Source organism: Fringilla coelebs, assembly GCF_963513975.1.
Source record: "Fringilla coelebs genome assembly, chromosome: 5".
NCBI classification, from domain to species: domain Eukaryota; kingdom Metazoa; phylum Chordata; class Aves; order Passeriformes; family Fringillidae; genus Fringilla; species Fringilla coelebs.
In genome coordinates, this window is record NC_140033.1 from 37,374,231 (window position 1) to 37,394,029 (window position 19,799).

The window sequence follows — 19,799 nt, forward strand, 5'->3', positions numbered from 1 at the left end:
GCAAAAAAGAAATTGCATGCCTCCTCTATTTTTATAACATGAGGCATAGCATTAGGGTTGGATAAAGAATTCCTGTATTTTTACAGCTTTGTATGATTGCTTACAGCAGACTAGAGTGCTGCTTTACACTTTGTAGTATTCAAAACCTGTCCTAGTAGTTTTCACAATTTCTGACTGTCTTTTGCCTAGGGAAGAGAATTTATAACCTTAAACAACTATCAGGAATTGCCTTACTGGAACTTTATATTATAAATAACATAAAAATATTAATTGCTGCAAGTGCAACTTTAATATTTAGGTATTTAAAGATCATCAACTCTTGTGTGTTTAATCCTAACGGGACAGAAAAGGTCAGTTGTTGCAATGTATCATAAAGAAAAATAAAGCCAAGGATTTGCAGTGCATTTTCTTGAATTTCAATGTGGTCACATGAAAAATAGATCTCTAAATTGTAAGGTTTAATCATGTGTCTTTCAAAGAGCCAGTATTAAAAATGTACTGAACTTTTTGTAAATGTTTCAATTCTATTGGATTTTTCTCAGCAGCTTCTGAGTCTGGTGTATTTGATAAAGCAGAAATCTTATCTTGCAGGGAATGAGGAATATGATCTGTGTATTTTTGAGTCTATATATGAGTTTATGGTCCTGTGCCTCCCTGCCACTGTTTTGCTGCATCCCTGTAACTATATTTTGCTTGTAACAAAGGATACTTACGTCTTGCCCCATTAGTGTACTCTAGTTTTCTAGTGTTTGCAGATAGGAGTGAAAATGCCCTCAAAAATCCTACACATTAAGTCACTACGTTTTAATTTAGTTTTATTTTTAAAAGAAAAAACTTATTTAAAATTACACTTTTAATAATGTGATACTAGAATTTTGCATTTTGTTCTTTTTCATTAGTATTTATAGGTATAACGTTCTCTTGTGTCCTGTAAATGTCCTGCCAAGATTATGCCTCAGTTGTTCATGCGGTCTTTTCAGTTCCAGCTGAACAAATACTGCTCGTTATGTCAAAAGGTTCTTACACTGCTCTGTTTTTCTAAAATGTCAGAGTTTACTGTAACCCAAATATTCACAGTATTTTTTTTCTTCTGTCTGTATTTGGTGCAAATGGGAGTGTGCAGTTTTAATTAAGCAAGCTTTTATGGCTATAGCATCCTTTCTGCAATGCTGAGATTTTGGGATTATATAAGGTAATTTGTGTTTTTTAAAATAATTTATCATTGACTAATACTGTATTGATTATCTTATTTCAAATATACTTCACCGGTTGCTGGGGTCTAGGCTAAAGGAAGTAAACATTGCACACATTTTCAATTAGTGATCATTTTAAAACTGGGTGAAAGAGAATTCATGATGATTTTCATTCTTTTGCAAAGCTGATACAATTTTATAGGATTTAAAAAACTGTAATAACAAGCTAATTGGTACAATTGAGCAGTTAAAAAAATTTTTATTACCAAAATTAGTTTCAGGAGAAGAGCAAAAAGTCTTCATGCCGAAAAAAAAAGAAGTCAGCAGCCATTTTTCTGCAGGAACCAAAGACCCCCCCAAAAATCCAAACTCTGGGCCCAGCTGTCCAGAGCTTCTGTTCCCATGTCTAAATACTTTTTTCTAAAGTTAAAAAAAAGAGTTAAAAAAAAACCAGTGTGGAGGAGATAGGCTAACTGAATTAAGCTAAGGAATTCTTTTATGTCAGATAGAAATGGTGATAGAGGGGCTTTTGTAGAGCTTCAGTTAATTACAAACTGATTTTTTCTAATAAATGTCTAGTCAAATGAGGCTTCTCATGTAGCTGGCTGCTGTTACCTGCCTGGACTCTCAGATCCAGATGTACAGCTGTTATGAATTGGGAATTTGGAGCATCTTTCTTATAAGGAAAGGCTGAAGGAGTTGGGCCTGTTGAGACTCAAACAGAGATGACTGAGAGGGAACTTCATCAATGTCTATAAAAATCTGCAGAGAGTGTGTCAGAGGATGTTTCCAGGCTCTTCCTAATTGTGCTAAGCAGTAGGACAAGGGGCAACGGGCAGAAACTGATGCACAAGAAGTTCCACCTGATTATGAAAAGGAGCTTCTTTACTGTAAAGGTGATGAGCATGCACAGGAACAGATTGCCCAGGGAGGTTCTGGACTCTCTCCTCAGTGTTCCAGAGCAGTCTGGACACAATCCTGTGCTGTGTGCTCTGGTATGACTCTGCTTGAGCAGGAAGGCTGGACCAGATGACCCACTGTGGTCTCTTCCAACCTGGAAGAGACCCATTCTGACCCATTCTGTGATGCTGTGATTCTGTGAATTGGCAGGTTTATTAGCATATATTTGATCTCTGACACCTTACACTGGCTGCAGATTTTTCTGTGCAGGAGAAAAGGATTTTTGGTTAGTGAGAGGGCACATCTGGGTCTATAAGATGCATTTTGGCTTGATCTCAGACTTATATGATACCTGATAGCAGGAAGCTGAATGTATTTGGGGCCTTTTAAATAGACTACAGTTCACAATGAAAAATAAACTTATCCCATGTTTACCTGACTTAAGGGTTGTGTGGTGCTTGTTTGGTTTTAATTTTCTTTTTAATGAGATCACCTTTTTCATTCCAGAATAATTTTCAGCGTCTTGTTCTAATAATTAAAAAATATTGATCAGGACTGAAAGTAGGAAGTGTTTTATGGGTGTTTCTGCTTTGTCTCTCAATGAAAACTGGGGAAACTGAATAAAAGAGGAGCAAATTGGTGGTAAGGCAGGAGATGTGACTGCCTGGTATATTATGCATTTTGCAGCCTTTAATAATATAGTAATGTACTTCTTCATTGTGTAGCTGTAAATGAGGATGTTAACACAAAATGAGACACTCTCCCTAGAGAACCAGTTCCCTACTCTACTCTGAAGCTATTGCAAACCTACAAGAATTTCTTACATGTGAAGAGTTTTGAGAGATGTCTGTGATCCAAGTTGCTAAGATCTCTTTCAAAGTAGATTTCAGAAGGGAGTTCAGTATGATTTTAGATACCTCTAGTGTGGGCATCTGTACTGAAGTTTAAATACTTTTCATAGCCAGGGACAAAAAATAGCCCCTTGTAAGGCTCTGCTTCTCTTACATAATTTAATATCTTGATACCGAAGGTAGATTATACATGGCTTTTTTTACTTCCTGATGTCTGTGAAGGCATTTTGAGTGATTTAAAGTGGGTGAGATGAATCCTACACCTGAAGTTGTTTACCTACATCACATGCTGGAAATACCCTGGAGAAGAAAACTCTTAAATTCTCATGTAGTCTCAAAGCTGCAGCAGAGAAGTCCCTTATCTGCCATAATTTACATTGTCAGCATTGTACTTGTCTGACCCCACATGATAAAAGGACAGGGAAAACAGGTTCTGTGGGGTGTCTCTTATGTTCTCTCTGTATTTGAGGGAACAAAATGGGGAAGGAGTCCGTTGAGACAATGGACTGCTGCTAAGTTACAGGTTATCCAAATTTAAGTTAGCAGAAAAATAATCCCAAAGCATTAACATTATAAAAACCCTCTTAGTCTTTTCTCATATCTTCTTTAAAAGTCTAGACATGACGTATGGTATTTAGAAATGGGTCATAAAATTGGTTCCAGTTGTACCTTCATTGTTTGTAATGGTTGTCTGATTAGGGTACATTTAATGGAAAACCAGTTTTCACTGTTATTAAAAACCCAGCAATTATTTTAGTATTCTAAAAAAAAAGTAACCTCTCTCTAGCTAAGAAGTTCAGTTGCACCAGCTTATTCTTGGCAGCAGATAGCTTTAGAAAAAAATAGGAAGTTGGATTGTGTAAATTTTGAAGTCAGAGCTTTTTATCTGTAATATATAAAATAGAACTGTGAGTGTTTTGGTTATATTATAGCTGGTGTTTTTTCTCTCGTTACAAACTTGCAGGAAACATCTTGTTACTGGAAAGATTAATTGCCTTTAGTAAGCTGATACTAACATTCTACTATATAAGATACATTATTAAAATTTTAATTTAGCTTGCCAATATTTTTTATTAGAAATTCACAGCCAACTCCTTGCCCCAACAGGAGGAAAATAAAAATTATTTGTGATACACTTCACATGAACAATGAGACTTCCTTAACATTTCAGCAGTCAAAAAGAGGCCTACCTGAATTTGTTTGCATTTCTGGGTCCTTTTGCATCGCAAGCTATTTAGATCTGAATGTATCTAAGTTTCTCAAAATACAGCATAATTTGGGCATGTAGGGTTTTCTGCCTGAGTACTAGGTGTCCTTTTTGTTTGGATAATGCTGTAGAGGCTTCTGCCACCACAGATTTGTCAAGTAGGGCATCTTCTGGCAGTTGTAAGTGGCAGTGACAGCAGGTGTCTTCAGTCAGTTTTGTCAGGTCTTTTGTAGGTTTATGAGAATAAATAAGTTTCCTTTTGTGGAAGAGAAACATCTGAAGTATTTGGTTTTTCAACATCACTGCTAAAAATGTTTTAATTCTCTGAAGAAATGTCAAGTGCTGTAAGACTAGCATGTTACATGGCAAGACATTGAATGCAGGAAATGTATTTTAAAACAAATGGCTATTTTCTGTCTTTATGGTAAGTGATTTTATAAACACTTCTGGAGAATAATAAATCCTGTGGTTTTTTAAGTATTAGACATATTAGTATGTTAAAAATAACTTTCAATGATGCAAAATATGTGTATTGCCTTATTACAGGACCAGGTTTCAGACACTACCTTTCTTGGAGATAAGTGGTGTTGGGTCATGATTGCTGTGCAACAGTGGCCATTGCAGCAAAATTCCTTCTATGGCCAGAAACAGCCTGTCTGTGATATCATAGGAATGTCAGCCCAGTGAAGACATAGGCAGTCAAATGTCTGTTTTATAAATAGAGCTCCAAAATGTTTATTCTGAAAACAGGAAATAGTTATTGAGAAGATAAATTTCATGGGATTTAATTTAATTAGAAGGAAAAACAGTTACAAAAACTGAACTATCATTATTCATCCTTTAGAATGATAAATGCTTTAGAAATACCTTATGGAAGAGACCATTCTTAAAAGTAAGTTTTGAAGGTCAAGCAATGGCAAATGCTGAGTACCAAGCTAGTTCTTACAGCAGTGCTGAATTTTGTTAATTCTGAAGACAGTGACTCAAGGGTATTAGTAAAATGTAAATTTTGTTTCAGAATTATTAGTGAGAACGTTCAAGAGGAAATTCAGTTTTACACTTGAGATTCCTTGACTGTAAACACATCTCAATTTTTTCTTTATACATCTTCCGTTCCTTGCTAATAGTGTTGCACTTTTCTACAATTTTGGAAAATCCTGGAAATCTGATCCGGGAATCATCAAAGCCACGGAAGAACAAAAGAAAAAGGTAAAGCCAAGAGACACGAACTTGTTCTTCAACAGCCTTCCACCAGCTGATCAGAGTATTTCGTTTACCATTCAGTACATTGCATTTCAGTAAGTTGTATAAAAAAAGGTTTAAAATGTTGAAAAGTCTTCCAGATTTATTTTTTAACATGTGGAATGCATTTCAAGTTTTGACTGGTGCAAAATTACATATTAGTCATTTTGAGTAGCAAAATAAAATTGTAACTTGAATTTCCAATATTAAAAGTTTGAAAAGCATTTAAGTGAAAAAGGAAATGTGTTAGTTACTTTTATGAAAACTTTCCAGACTTCTAAGCATCTCTAATTTTCTGTACCTTTGTATCTAAAAGTATTAGACTGACAAACATTTTGAAGCTAAAACAGCCAAAACCCCAGACAGTTTGGGGTGGGCTTTTATTTTGGCGTAAATGTCAGAGAAAATATGGGTGATCTAAATCTAAGACATTGTATCATGATTAGCATCTCATATTTTTATTTTAAATTAGGTGCATTGTTCTCAGCAGCCAAAATGAGCATTGAATATGCCAAAATTATACAGGCAGCAAAACCGTTTTGTTTTGTTTAAGTTTCCTAGAAGCTGACATTCCACCTAAAATGAACTTTGAGCTTCTACTTCATGGTTATTTGTGAAAAGACCTGTATGGATAAAGATCAGACCACTTGGAGTTATGTTCTTATGTAGGAATGAAAATATAATAGCCATTAAAAGGATGGTGTTGACGAAATAATTTTTGTGTTCTGCAATAAGCTATAGCTGAGTTCTTAGTCAATATGCAGATTTGGATTTACTCTGAAAATTCCATTTCTGTTATTGCCAGTTTGCCAAAGTAAATTCTCTTCCTTCAACTGGACTAGATTGAGTAGTCAACTATGACACTTTGGATTGGATTCAGCAAATTGCACAACTATGCAGTTTATTTAATCTGCTTGCTTAAGTAGGCAAGTGTGGTTCCAAAAGCCTCGTTAAACTGCGCAGGATTTGCAAAATGCAACTTCTTGAGGCAGATGCATATGGCTGTGAATGTTTTGGATTTCTTCCATTGCCTTTAACCACACGGTAAAATGTTCTGTTACCAGGGGTATGAACCACTGTAGGACATGTGTGTTGCCTTCATGCAGTGTAGCACTTCCTAACATTTTCATAATTTGTCTTCAAGTATTTAATGCTGAGTTAGCCTTTAGCTTTGAAATAACTAAGTAAGAAAATTCATTTCAGATGAACATGTTAATTATGTTTAGAAATGTGTAGTAAGCAGCAATTTCAGATGTTTTTTGTTTTAATATGTTATGTCCTTCATTCTGTGTTACAAAATAACCCAAATCTGTCTTAAAGCAAGTGAAGGGATAAATAAATAAGATATTTCTATAGTTCAGAAGCATAGAAGGTAGACAATGGTTTACAAAGAACAATGATGTGGATTTAGCTGAGGTGATCCTGGGTCTGCACAAAACTGATATTTAAAAGCTCTTCATCTGCTCTTGTTCTGTTCTCCTGAGGTTTGGGATTTTGCTTGTGGACAATACTGAACTCCAGTGTTGTGTCAGACCATGCACATTCGTTTTTGCATCCTTTTGTTAGTCTGTAGTGTAGTGTTATACTCCCACTGAAATCAGAGGGACTCATATTGAAATTGTCCAGGATGTCAGAAGTCACACCAACAGCACTGAAATCACAGTAGGTGACTAGGAATAAGTATAAACTAGAATTAATTTAGAAGTAAATATGCATATTGGTTTAATAAAGTAGATTGAAAATCCGTTTCATCTGAATTGAATTTGTTCCTGTGTGTAGAAAGTACCTGAAATAAAGGGTTCACAGCCGCAGGTCTGAAAATACTTGTCACCATTTGTTTATATGCTAAATTCTAATTTTTATTTTTCCTGCAGACAATAGTAGAACTTGCAGAGACAGGAAGTCTGGACCTCAGTATATTCTGCAGTACCTGCTTGGTAGTATATTTTTTGATCAATTTCGCTGTTTATTTTTTTTCCTTTAATGCTAAGCCAGAATTAGTGTTCTTGTAATGAACACTTATTTGACCTTATTGCAGTTTCAAAGGCAGAATTTATTTGTACTCTTTAATCTAAGCAATGTTTTCAATACATAATATGTACACCAAAAAAATGCAGCAGTGAGAGGAAAAAGATTATTGCTTTGGAAATAACTTGCCAGTGTCAAAATTCAAGAATCCAGTATGTCTGCCAGGTTGGTTGGTTATACACCTAGCAAATTATAAAAATCACATGTGACGTTCCACTAGCTCCATAACTTACAGTAAAACTATGTTGTGCTTCTAGTAAAATATTTTTTCAAAAATCAAGTGTGTTTATCTGGCAATAGTCAGGAGTGGGGGGAAGAAGTCTTAATTTTCGTAAAGCAAATATAACATGCTTTTTCTTTGAAAGTTAACTAGCAGATACAAAATGCTCAAGCATATCAGTGTTAACACTGCAAAACTCTGATGTATGTGGAACATGAATGATGTTTGCATCACCAAATTTGAAGCTGGAAAATTACATACAGATGTGACACCTTAAAAATTATGTGTGTATATATACATATATATTTCAGACCACTTCTTTCAAGACATAGCTTTTCAAGAAAAAAATTTGGGAGTTATTTAGCATTTTAAGTTCCATCAAATTCTGCTTGTTGAGTCATATTTCTGTCTTTAGAAAATAACCTGAAAAGTTTATGTTAGAGCTTGGTTGTGAATGATACACAATCCTGGAACTCTAGCACATTCTTTATTTTCATTGTTAAAAGCTGAAATGAAGCTGGTTGCTATACAAAGCTCAATAGCTGGAGGTGATAGAAGAACTGTGTATGAGAAAAATAATTCTTTCTATAAGAAAAAAAAAGTGAAAATTATTTCAGTGCTGTTGTAAGGATGTTTGTGTTAAAAAGTGTGTAGATTAAACTAAATAGCTAGGATTGCCTTTAGAATTAGCTTTAGGTTTGAAGTTCTCTGAGGAATTAACAATAGCACAATCAATTTACATTTAATTGAAAGTTTGTGTTCTGTTTAAAATGCATCAGGGTAACTTGCTTTTCTAAACAAATGTTTGTTATCCATTGCAGATACGGAAGCCAGTGAGGTCCAAACACTGCGGTGTTTGCAATCGATGTATAGCAAAGTTTGATCACCACTGCCCGTGGGTGGGGAACTGCGTAGGTGAGGAATTTGCTAAAATGCTCTGCAGGTCTTGCCTGCTCTCATTTCACAGTGGAAGAGACTTGGCTTCTTAAGAAAAGCTTTTCAATGTTGAGCTTAATTCCTTTTCTACATGTGATTCTCTGCATTATTCTCATTTGTATTGTCTATTATATATCCGTCCTCAAAATTGTTCTGCGTCTTATTCAGTTTGCTACATATATATTTTAATTGACATGAAGTTTAGTAATGAAAAGATTAAAGGCTTAACTGCTGAAAACGCATGTTCCAATTCCACAACTGATTATTATCCATTACATAAGATGAAAATTTTCATTTTCACCAATAATATTCAGTAACTTATTGGTAAAATATGCATCTTTAAAATTGGTATGATTATACAAGTTAGATCCAGAATGACTTCCTATTGAGGTATTCTCCTCTTTTCGACCATTCAGGTTGCCTTTTGTTCTCCCCAGTGATTATGAAATGAATGGATATAGAACAGAAATAAAGTCTCTAAATGCTGCTATTTCCAGTCATATATTTTGAGAAACTTATTTGAAAACCATTATTATGCAGGGAGCACTGAAGACCTCTCAGCTAGGAAATGAGTGCAGCTTGCTTCACGTGTTTAATTTTTTAGGACACAAGCAGAGGTAACTTTAATCTTGGGGAATAGTTAAGACCTGGGTTCACTGACAGTTGACAGTTTCATAAACGCTTCATTGTAGTCCTTTCAAATAGATATAATAATGAATAATCAGAGTAGTTTGGTCTGAAAATCAAGAGTAAAATCCTGGCATTTAAATTTTAACAGAACATCTCTGAAGTCTTTTTGAGATCAACTTTTATCACCCCCTTCTGTTTTATGTTTCCTAGAGATGTAACTATATGAGATAGTTTTGGTTTATATTTTAGATGTTTTACAATGAAAACTAAGAAATTTTTAATTCAGACAGGCAGGGGAGCATGGGTTCAGGTTTTACAAGAGTACCAAGGAGTATGTGTCAATGGGACAGCAAGATCCAATATTTTAATCTGTAACTAGTAAGAAAACAAAAAACAAATGGGGGAGGAAAGCCCTTAGTTTGTGTGTGTTGAGAGAGTATGAGTGATGGGATATGGGTAGGTGGAGGAAATGGTTTTTAAGTCACAATGATGATGGAAAAGTAGAATCTGTCTTTTAGTGGTGGTGTACAGAGTGGGGTAACTGGAGGTAAAAGTAAACCTTAGGGCCCTTGAAAGCATGGTGGGAAAAAGCATCAAAAATCACAGTATAGGAGCTGGAGCGGAACCGGAGGGAGTGATGGTCTGAACAGCCTTATATGGCTTCTCTCTCTCAGACTGGTACATGGTCACTCTAAGCATGGGATTGCAAAACAGAATCCATTCTTAAAACAGCATTTGTGGTATGTTTGCCAAAAAGGGAAACATGAATCATGCCTTTCTGGAAAGGTGGCGTTTGAATGTGTGTGGAATGTGTTAAAAGGATAAGAATGTTGCTAAAGATAGGACTGAGAAATCTTGTAAGAGTGTTTACAGACACTCTAAAATAAATCCTTTGGGGGTAAAACTTGGCACATAAAGAGACCTAGAATAGTTTTACCATTTTTAAGAGGTTTACAAAAAATGGAGACTATTTGAAAAAATAAATGAATTGGCAACTAGGGCAAATTGTTTTCTTCAGAATTTTCAGTAAAATACAGCAAGCAAGTCTCTGGAAGTGATTATATTTATCTTCTAAATGGAGTATCGAAATAGCATTATGTTTTTCTACAGTTTTTTTATATTTTATTTTAACTGCAGAGGATGACTCTACTCCTGCCAGTTCAGAAGGCAGCTGTAGAGCACAATACTGTGTTTTGCTAATCTTATTCAAAGTACAGTTTCCCCAGTTTCTTTTTTCCCTTTTTTTTTCTTTTTAAACTGCGATAAAGATTGTACTATTTCATTTATAGTTTTAAATGCTACGCCCATGTTTTTACCTCACACATATGGATTTCCTGTTAGGCAGAATTTGGTTTAGTATCATTAAAGATATTGCTGAAAGAAGCATCCCTTCAGAAGCCTCTTAGATGGGCTCCTAGGCCACTGTTTAACTTCTTTATAGAATGTTCTTTATAGAATGTATTCTTTATAGAATGTCTTTTATGAAACTTAACAGTTCTGAAATTTAGAATGCAAATGAAAGTGATACTTTAGGGACATTTCCAACACTTTCTCATATGCCCTTAGGTGATCAAAGGCAATATTATGACATAATTTTGTGTTTTCAGGAACCTTGTTTGATTTTCAAGGAAGTGTCTTATGTTTAGTCTAGCTTGTGTTATATGTATGTTTTTCCTCATTTCTTATTTATGCAGTCCTTCAGCTCACTTGCTAAAAGCACTTGATTATTTTCTGCCTCCAGAGGATGCTCTTGTTTTAGCAGGGAAAACATTTGACATAATAAAGAAGTAAATGCTGTGCTGGTAAATGATGACAGCCAAATCTTTTGTAGCCCATTATCATCTCTGTGGGTTTAGTTTCCAGCCTGGAGCTGTTGGAAGGTTGCAACACTGGACATATTTTACAAACAGAAGGAAGGCTGAGTACTTCAGAATTACGATGTACTCTCACAAGAGGCTTATTTTTAGCTCTACTACTGTTAAAAATAGATCAGTCTTTTAGTAACTGAGTTTTCTTGCATTAGAATTCTGTCTAAAGCAGAATTGTTTTTCCCATTCATTGTTATATCTGGGTTCTTAGGCCTTGTCTGTTCAGTTACAGGTATTTGTTTTGCAAGTTTTACTCGATATTTTTTTTTTAGCAAGCTTCATCAGGCATCCATACATAAGATGTAATTTAGCTTATTATCAAGGAAGGTTCTATATTTTTCCATATTTCTATTACTTTTAAGAAGCGAACTCTGTAGTTTGATGATTTTTCAGTGGTTTTAAAAAAATACTTATTAATGTGTAATTCCTGGCTGTTAAGGGCTCTGCAACAGCTGTCACCAACTTTGCTCTAAATATTGTCTATCAATAATTGTATTAGCTCATGAAAGAGGTTACAAATGAATTAGTGAATTGCAGTTGTGACATGACAGAAAATTAAAGAAAAGTTGCTTTGTTGCCTGAGAAATAACAGAAAAATCATAAGTAAACCAGCTCATCTCACTGTCTTGAAGTTATAGGGGCTTAATATTGTAGCATAATGTTTCTATATACTATAATAAGTAGTACTTCTAAGCAAGCAATTAAGCTTTCTGGTGTAATGTTGTAATGCTGCTGAAAGTGTAGTAATTTGGTCGCTGTTGTGCAACTTTAGGAGCAGGGAACCATCGCTATTTTATGGGATACCTGTTCTTCCTGCTTTTTATGATCTGCTGGATGATCTATGGATGTATCTCTTGTGAGTAAATGTGATTTTTTGGCTTTTTTTAAAAAATTGTTTCTATATACTTCATCTCTTCATATGGATTTTTATAGATCTTTGCCTTATCAGAGTTTTGGGTATTTTTATCCTGGAATTGAACTGCACATTAATATTTTGTTATATTGGGTATTATAATTTAGAAGATGTTTTTCTTGTTCTAGATCTTTTTTTTCTTCGTCACAAACAAGTATGTGCATGTGTCACGTATTCAAGGAGTTGGGAAAGGAAGAGAGAGCAAGTAAAGCTCAGAATTCTGGCACTTGTCATTTTCTTATTTTATTTAACACATTCTAATGTGGGCATTATATGTTGCTGTAAAACAAACATACCTTAAATCTTCATATATTTTTTGACTTTTTTTCCTCTAGACTGGGGTTTCCACTGTGAGACAAGTTACACAAAGGATGGATTTTGGACCTACGTTACACAGATTGCCACCTGTTCTCCGTGGATGTTTTGGATGTTTCTAAACAGTGTGTTTCACTTCATGTGGGTGGCTGTGTTACTCATGTGTCAGATGTATCAGGTATGGAAGGGCACTTCGCTCATAATGCTGTGTTTTGGGAGTGACATAAGAATATCAAATAGTTCTGTCCTTTAAATTTTCATATTCATTGTGCTGGACCAAGTGTTTAATCTCTCAGCCTTGCTGGAGGAGGCAAACGTCTGCTGTCTCTCAGTGTTAGTCATCATTCAGCTCTAATTCACATGGCCCTTTTTTTTTGTGCAAGAGGTTAAAATACCTACCTCCTGCTTTCCATTCCCTGAACAACAAAAAGGTAAAACAGACCAGAAAAAGGCAATAAAGACTAATAAAAGGTAAGAGCCATGGGACCTTATAATAATGCTGTATGTTATTAACAGAAAGGGAGTGGTAGCTTGAAAGAGGATGCAATAATTTCTTACACTGCTTCAGTGTGAGTTGAGGCCATATTATTATACTCTAGTCTGACTAAACCCAAGTTTTCTTTATCCTTTCTATGGAAAGAAAAGTCATACTGAAAGCCTTGAAGTATGACTTGTCATTAATGAACCATGAGACTAAATCTTTCCAGAAGTTTTCCTGGAAATAGAAATGATCCTCTAAGGCTTAGATGAAACTTTTCAGGAAGTTTAAGTTTTGTCCTCCATTTTTACAATACTTATTACTTACAACAGATATCAATTTCCAAGTCTTATGGTTTATGTTTGCTCCTGATAATTTCCCCAGTCAAAAACTCCTTTGTTTAAAAGTGAATTTAAAAACAAATTGAAAACAGTACATTTGGTCATTTGTCAGTCTGTCTCATGCAGTACTTGGTTGCATGTGTTTATGTGAGCTAAATTATTTATTCTTCCTGTCTTAAGATATCTTGCTTGGGTATCACAACAAATGAAAGGATGAATGCAAGAAGATATAAGCACTTTAAAGTTACAACCACGTCTATTGAAAGCCCATTCAAGTAAGTTTTGAAGCATATACAAATTTCTTATTTGTGTAGCCTTGTATACATTTGAATCATGTTGCTTGTTGAAACAGAACACACCTAAACACTTGCAGGCTATTTTCTCTACTTGGAGTGCTGAATCTTGTCCACTATTTTCACAGTCACACGTTCTATCCAGTTAAAGGAAGTGATTATGTTTTGTAGTGCAGGGTGGACAAATACAGAAAAGAATGCTTTCCAACAGTGGTTGTATTTCAGTGTAGAGTTGATGGGGAAATAAATGTCATCTTTATAAAGCAGAGGCTCGAACCAGAGGTAGTTGCTTACTGCAGCATGTCTATGTTGACCTGGACATTAATTTCCACACAGGGCACTTTCTCCTGAGTAATACTTACTGTGCTGGTGAAGTTGCTCTGTGCAGTAACTCCCCTTTCTCTCTACTGTGAGAAAAGAGGCTTCACTTCCTTCCTATTCATCAGGAAGAGCATGGCTAAGGCTATATGTGGGGAAGGGCACAGGATGTCCCAGGAACTGAAGTGGGTGTTGCATGGGTGAGAGCAAGCTGATGCATACAGTTTTTGGGCATCAGTATGCGAAGAGAAGGTTGGGATTCTGGTTTCTGTACTGATGAGGGTGCTAGATGAAAGATGGAGACTTGGGGAAGAGATAGCACTGAGATGGAATAGAGGGTGATGGAGCAGCTTGTGGAGCCAAAGCAGGACATAAATGAAGGCATGAAGCTGGTATATTGATGGGTTGAGAGCATGTTACAAAAGGAGCTGGAAAAAGGAAAAAAAGCACATCTCATCCTGCTACAGATGCTGTGTGTCCTGTGGGAGCTGCTGCTCTTTTTGGTGCCTTTTACACGGGGTAAAAGGAGATAGGAGATGGGAGTTGTGATCAGGAGCAGTCAGCATGGATTCACACAATCCTGTGCAATGAGCTCTAGGATGGGCCTGGTTGAACCAGGGACCCACTGTGGTCCCTTTCAACCTGCCCATTCCATGATTCTGCTCTGTAGCAGATGGATTTCTGTGCTAGGAATTTGTGTAGCCTTTTTTTAATATCTCTTTATAGAAAACTTGTAGGGAGAAGCAGAAAAGCATCTCTGTGTAGTTGCAGTGTTCCTACAGATTAGAGTTGTAACAAAACCAGATAATTTGCCTGGAAAACACAGGGTGATGCACTGGATAAGAAAAAAGTGCTGGTTTGATCCCAAATTGCTGTCACATTCACAAACCATTTTAACTGAAATAGCTGCTATTATAAAAACTACACCTGAAAATAACACCAGATGTCTGAAATAACTGACTTGGCATCACCTGTCACATGAAGCATTGGCATCAAATAGTTTAATCTCCTTTTTGCTTAGACCTGCTCTCTCATATTTCATTACGTGAGCTTCTCTTCCAGAAAACTATGATCTATTCAGCCCATGTCTAATTAAGTTTAAAATCCCCAGCATGTTGGGAGTTTTATGTAGATGTCTTTAATATTTGACAGTTAATTGATTCAGCCACAGAAAGTGTTTGAATAGTTTATTTAATTCAGAACATGCTTTCTTAATTTTGTGTTGTCAAGGGACCTGGTTGATTTTAGACCTGCAGCTGGTGAACCAGTATGTATGCAGAAACAGATACCAATAAATATGGAAATTATTCTAGGAAGACATTCTTTTCATGTCATTTTGTTTTGCATCCATCTGTACAATGCAACTGTCCTCTTAGAACAGGAGGTTCTGAGCTAGCAGGTTGTGCTACATGGTGATGGACTGCTAAAAACATGTTTTGGTGGATAGTGGAAGAAAGTTGGTGTCTTGATTATGCCCAAGGATCAAACATTCACCAGTCTGGTGACCACTTCTTATTTCAGAACTTACTCACCAACTTGCTTATCAAGTATGAGAAAAAATTCTGAACAGAGCTCCTTTTCTAAAGTTGGAAACTTTAAGGGTGAATAATCAAATTTGTAGGTTATGTACTTTGTTAGATGAGCTATGATATTGCTTGCTAATGTGTGTTTTTCTTTTGTTTTTAGCCATGGATGTATAAGGAACATTATAGACTTCTTTGAATTCAGATGCTGTGGTCTTTTTCGGCCTGTTATTGTGGACTGGACAAGGCAGTATACAATAGAATATGACCAAACTTCAGGATCAGGCTACCAGCTAGTGTAGCACCACCTTCATCCTGTGAGCATATCATCCTGAGTGGTGCCTGAAAAATTTTCCCTCTCTCTCTCTCTCTCTCGACTCTGCATCCCTTGAAGAGTAGCATGCTATGTGTAGGGCTGATGATGAATCATAAAGGTACCTTCTCTTCATCAGAATTTTATTAACAAAAGTAAAAATGGACAGAATAAACTGCCAAACCTGATAAGGAAGAGGAGGAAGGTCAAAAAGGGATTTTAACAGTTCTTAACGTGAGAATTATTCATGGCAACATATTCACAGTATTTGTTATCGGGTTTTTTATTTAAGGTCTTTCACAATGGAGCATGAGATTATTGAAGTATTGACATAAGTAGTTATATTGTGCTGAGCAGAAAAATTTGTATCCCAATATCAATAATTCCACTGAAATAAGAATCTAGAATATAAAACTAAATTTCATGATACAGAGTTCACTGATCGCTATGTTGTAGTTCCTGTAATGTGATTTTTTTAATACAGATTTACTGTAGTAAGATGTACATTGAAAAATGTGCTTTTCAGTACTGTTATAAACATCCTGTGGTGGGGATCCCCTGTAACGTGTTCAGTTATAGCAGTAGGGCACATCAGGTAATGTTGAGTAAAAATACGTTGCCCACATTTTTTGGTGATTGTTTTTGCCACCAGTTAGTGGTACAACTAAATACTTGTAACAACCCTGTTCTGAAATAATGTAGTCTGAAATAAACAGCTGCGCCAATAAGGAAAGCTTTTCTGTCAAAGTTAAAGCCCTGCCTAAATGCATGATACACCTGTAAAATTAGTTTACAGTATATAATGTTCAGGGAAAAAAGTGGGGAAAAAATAATTATCTTTGAAGTAATTGTAAAAGCAACTTACAAACTAGCAATGTTTTAGTATTAGGTTTGGTCCTCATACAGTACAGTGTAGTGTATTTGGAGACGCGTTGGAAGAGAAATTACATGGGGGATACCACAGAGGTAAAAGCAAAAGTCTCAGTTATAAAAGGACAAGATAGTTTTAAATTGAATGAAATTGGAGAAGACGAACCCAAAGTTGCCTGAAATGCTTATTTTGTTTGGATGTGAAATAATGGAACTCAAACTCTAACAAAAACAAAAAATTAAGAATCCCCGTAATGGCACGTGCGCACAGAAAATGCAGAGCAGTGTTCTGGGAAAGATGGTGTGCTGGCACGTGGAAATCGCCCTTAATTTCTGTTTTTAAGTTCTCATGCTACAGATGTGTTTGGAAGGTAAGGAATGATCTGAAATTGCATTCCAAAGGGGCTTTTCTTGAATGTGATGCACTGATTTTTGTTATGGTGTTTTCATATACTCATAGTGAATTGTTCACTGCTTCCTTAACTATTGTTTACAGAGAGACTGAGAATCAGTTTTGTTCTCTTCTAAGTGCTGTAGCAACCCAGTGGTTCAAGGAACCTGTGAGGGGAGTTTGGGGAGGGTCCTGAAAGCAGATGTCTGAGACCAGTGTAAAGAATGTGTATCTGTATATAAATAATTTATCAAATAGTTTTCTCTCTGTGAGTGTGTGTTTAGTGTATTTAAAGCTGCTCATTTTCATTTTATTCAACCAAAAAAGTATAGGAAGATATCTAATGAGCTTTTAGTGATGTTAAATATTGCTGTTAATAGGCATTATGCCCTGCAAATTCACTGCATGTTTGATGCTTGGCAAAATTAGCGTTTTCTGTAATACGCAGATTACAGGTAATAAAGCAATCTAGTGGTATTCCCGGCCCTTGCCTTAGTAGGAGGAGCAGTGAAACTGTAAATAGTTGATGTTCAGTATTTGCAAGTAAACATTTTTTCTGTAGTTGTTCATTGATCTCAAGACACACACTAAGTTTGCAAGTACCAGATATCAGGATTTACAGAAGTGCAGCATCAGAGTCCTTGAATGTTTAATACTGGAAAAATCAGTGTTGTCTTGGACACTTTTAACAGGAGAGGTTTGGGTATAGGGGTGAAGAAGCTTTGGCTACTGTTGTCAGACAAAATTTGTAATCCTAACAAAAACATGCTCTATTTCTGTGAAAACAATTGACTTCAGTTATTCATATTTTTTTTCTAATCAAAAAAAAGCATGAAAGCTTTACACTATAGTTTGTTTTAATCACCAATTATATTCTCCATATTTGTTCATTCATTTATTTTTTCACATTTTAGTTGGGGGTCGGTTGACTTGAGGAGCTTCAATACACTTTATAAAATATCACCCAGCCACCAGAAGAGCAATTCAGTGCATGATGCAAGCTTTGGTCATATTTGCCCAGTAGCATTAAATGCCATGAATTGTATCATGCGCCCCATATCAAAAATGTTTGCAAAAGAAGAGGTGATTCTTGGTAGCACATAGCAAGTTCTGCACTATTTACATGTCAGTTGCTCTCTGGTGACAGATTTGTTGAGACCTGCAGAATCTGAGCAATAGTAGGTAGTTGTGGAAATTAACATGCATATATGGATTTGGGATGTATGAAGTTTCCAGTGCTAAATGTAACTTGTCTTGGGTAACACTGAATTGTTGATGTGAAATCATAAAACAAGCAGGGGGGAGCCAACTATGCAGCATTTTTTCTGTCAAGTTATCAAACTTAAAATTCACTTCTTGAACCAAAACTGCATTGCTTCTGAAACTTAAGCTGATCCAGACCAACAGCAGATCAGACCAACTTAATCTGACATAGGTAGAATAAATAGGAATTTTGTCTTGGCCCTAAACATGTGCTGTTTCTTTGCAGGTTTTTGTATTCTTTGATGTCCACCAGATTTTTTTTTTTTCAATTAATGTGTAAAACAGCATCACTACATTTTAAGCTGTGGATTTTTTTGTATATTATTTATAACTGTGCCAAGTATTATTTTAATACTGTCGAGATCTTGATGTGTATTACATTGTGAACAAAAGAAAATCTGTAAAATGTTTAATAAACTAGCTCTCCTTACATAAATTAAATCTGTTAAATTTTGTAAGTTATTAATCAAATAAATATTGACTCTTAGATGCAGTGTTTGTATTGACTTGGGGTGTGATTTCATGCAGTGTAGTTTGTGTCCAGTTTCAGAAGCCTTTCTGGAAAAATGTACAGGTGTCTTACAGATGGCATGCACCCAAATCTGTACAGATGTGAAAGCCTGAGTTACTACACTGTGGTAAATAACACCTTTGCACTACCAATCCAAGTTAGCACTCACTAATTAAATATTCCTGTCTTTTGAGTGAAGCCTTTCTTAAGGGAGAGCTGCATCTAGGGAATGTTTCATGTGGCCTAATGTACTTACATAATGACATTTGAGGTATTCTAAGGGTCAGCCAAACATCTACATACAGCTAGGATGTGTCACCCAGATGTGTGCTTCTGTGGCACTTGCAGGAGACAGACTACCTTGGCTATTCTGAGCCATGCTAAAGGTTAGAGTTTGACTAGAAACAAGGTAACAATCCAAGTTCAAATCTAATCAGGATATTTATAACCAGCAGTGTGTATTAAAGTATAAGGCTAGGACTTAGGAGCACATCTAAAGGGAAGAAAGAGTGTTTCTGCTGAGTCTTGTTTTGACATCGACATTGAGAATTGGTGGTGGTGTTCTTCCCTTCCCCAAGCAGTGTTCCTGGTGAGGCTGTGTCTGGGCTGACCACCCTTTGGCTTGTCAGGAAAAGACCAGGGAAGACTTTCAGCCTGTGCTGAAGATCTCCATCCAAGATTTGCAGTGCTCCATCAGAGGAATTGCTGTGCTTGGGAGTCCTGATGATTTGAAAGCTGGTTCCTGGGTTTGAGTTTTTTTGGAAAGAAGCCAGCCCTCTGCACCCTCATTATACCTCTACTAGAGTTCAGTGCCTTACACCTCCCAGTAGCTGCCTTTTAGTAAAAGCAGACTTCCTTGCTATGAAAGCAATGTCGATGGTATGAGTAGCAGGACTGAGTTTTTCCTAGCCTGTGCTGTTGTTTACCATCTCACTCCCACCTGAAAAGTGCTGCTTCAGAGTTACTGTTGTCTTTTTCAGCTCTGATCTTTCCTGCTCTGTGAACTGGACAAGATCTTGGGTCACTGAGCTGGCTTGTTTTTCCTCCTATCACATGGTTCCTTTATAACCTGTACAAAATGCTCTTTGTGTATTATTTTTAGTAGTACATATTTTTCTAATTAGGCTTTTGGCTTAAACTGCTTCCCTGCCTCAGACCACAGTCATAGATGTTGCTTGAAACTGCTTTAGACCAT

At 36.0% G+C, this 19,799-nt stretch overlaps 1 protein-coding gene across 1 annotated transcript in view; it reads left to right on the top strand.

Moving 5' to 3' along the window:
* Positions 1–18,514, top strand: part of ZDHHC17 (zDHHC palmitoyltransferase 17) — a 66,061-nt gene extending 47,547 nt beyond the window's left edge. The window contains exons 11-17 of the mRNA XM_084206840.1: positions 5,236–5,360; positions 7,268–7,330; positions 8,463–8,556; positions 11,848–11,931; positions 12,324–12,481; positions 13,303–13,397; positions 15,420–18,514. Coding sequence (XP_084062966.1) covers positions 5,236–5,360; positions 7,268–7,330; positions 8,463–8,556; positions 11,848–11,931; positions 12,324–12,481; positions 13,303–13,397; positions 15,420–15,558 — 758 coding nt within the window. The 3' untranslated portion in view covers positions 15,559–18,514. The remainder of the gene's footprint in view (positions 1–5,235; positions 5,361–7,267; positions 7,331–8,462; positions 8,557–11,847; positions 11,932–12,323; positions 12,482–13,302; positions 13,398–15,419) is intronic.
* Positions 18,515–19,799: the final 1,285 nt, after the last annotated feature.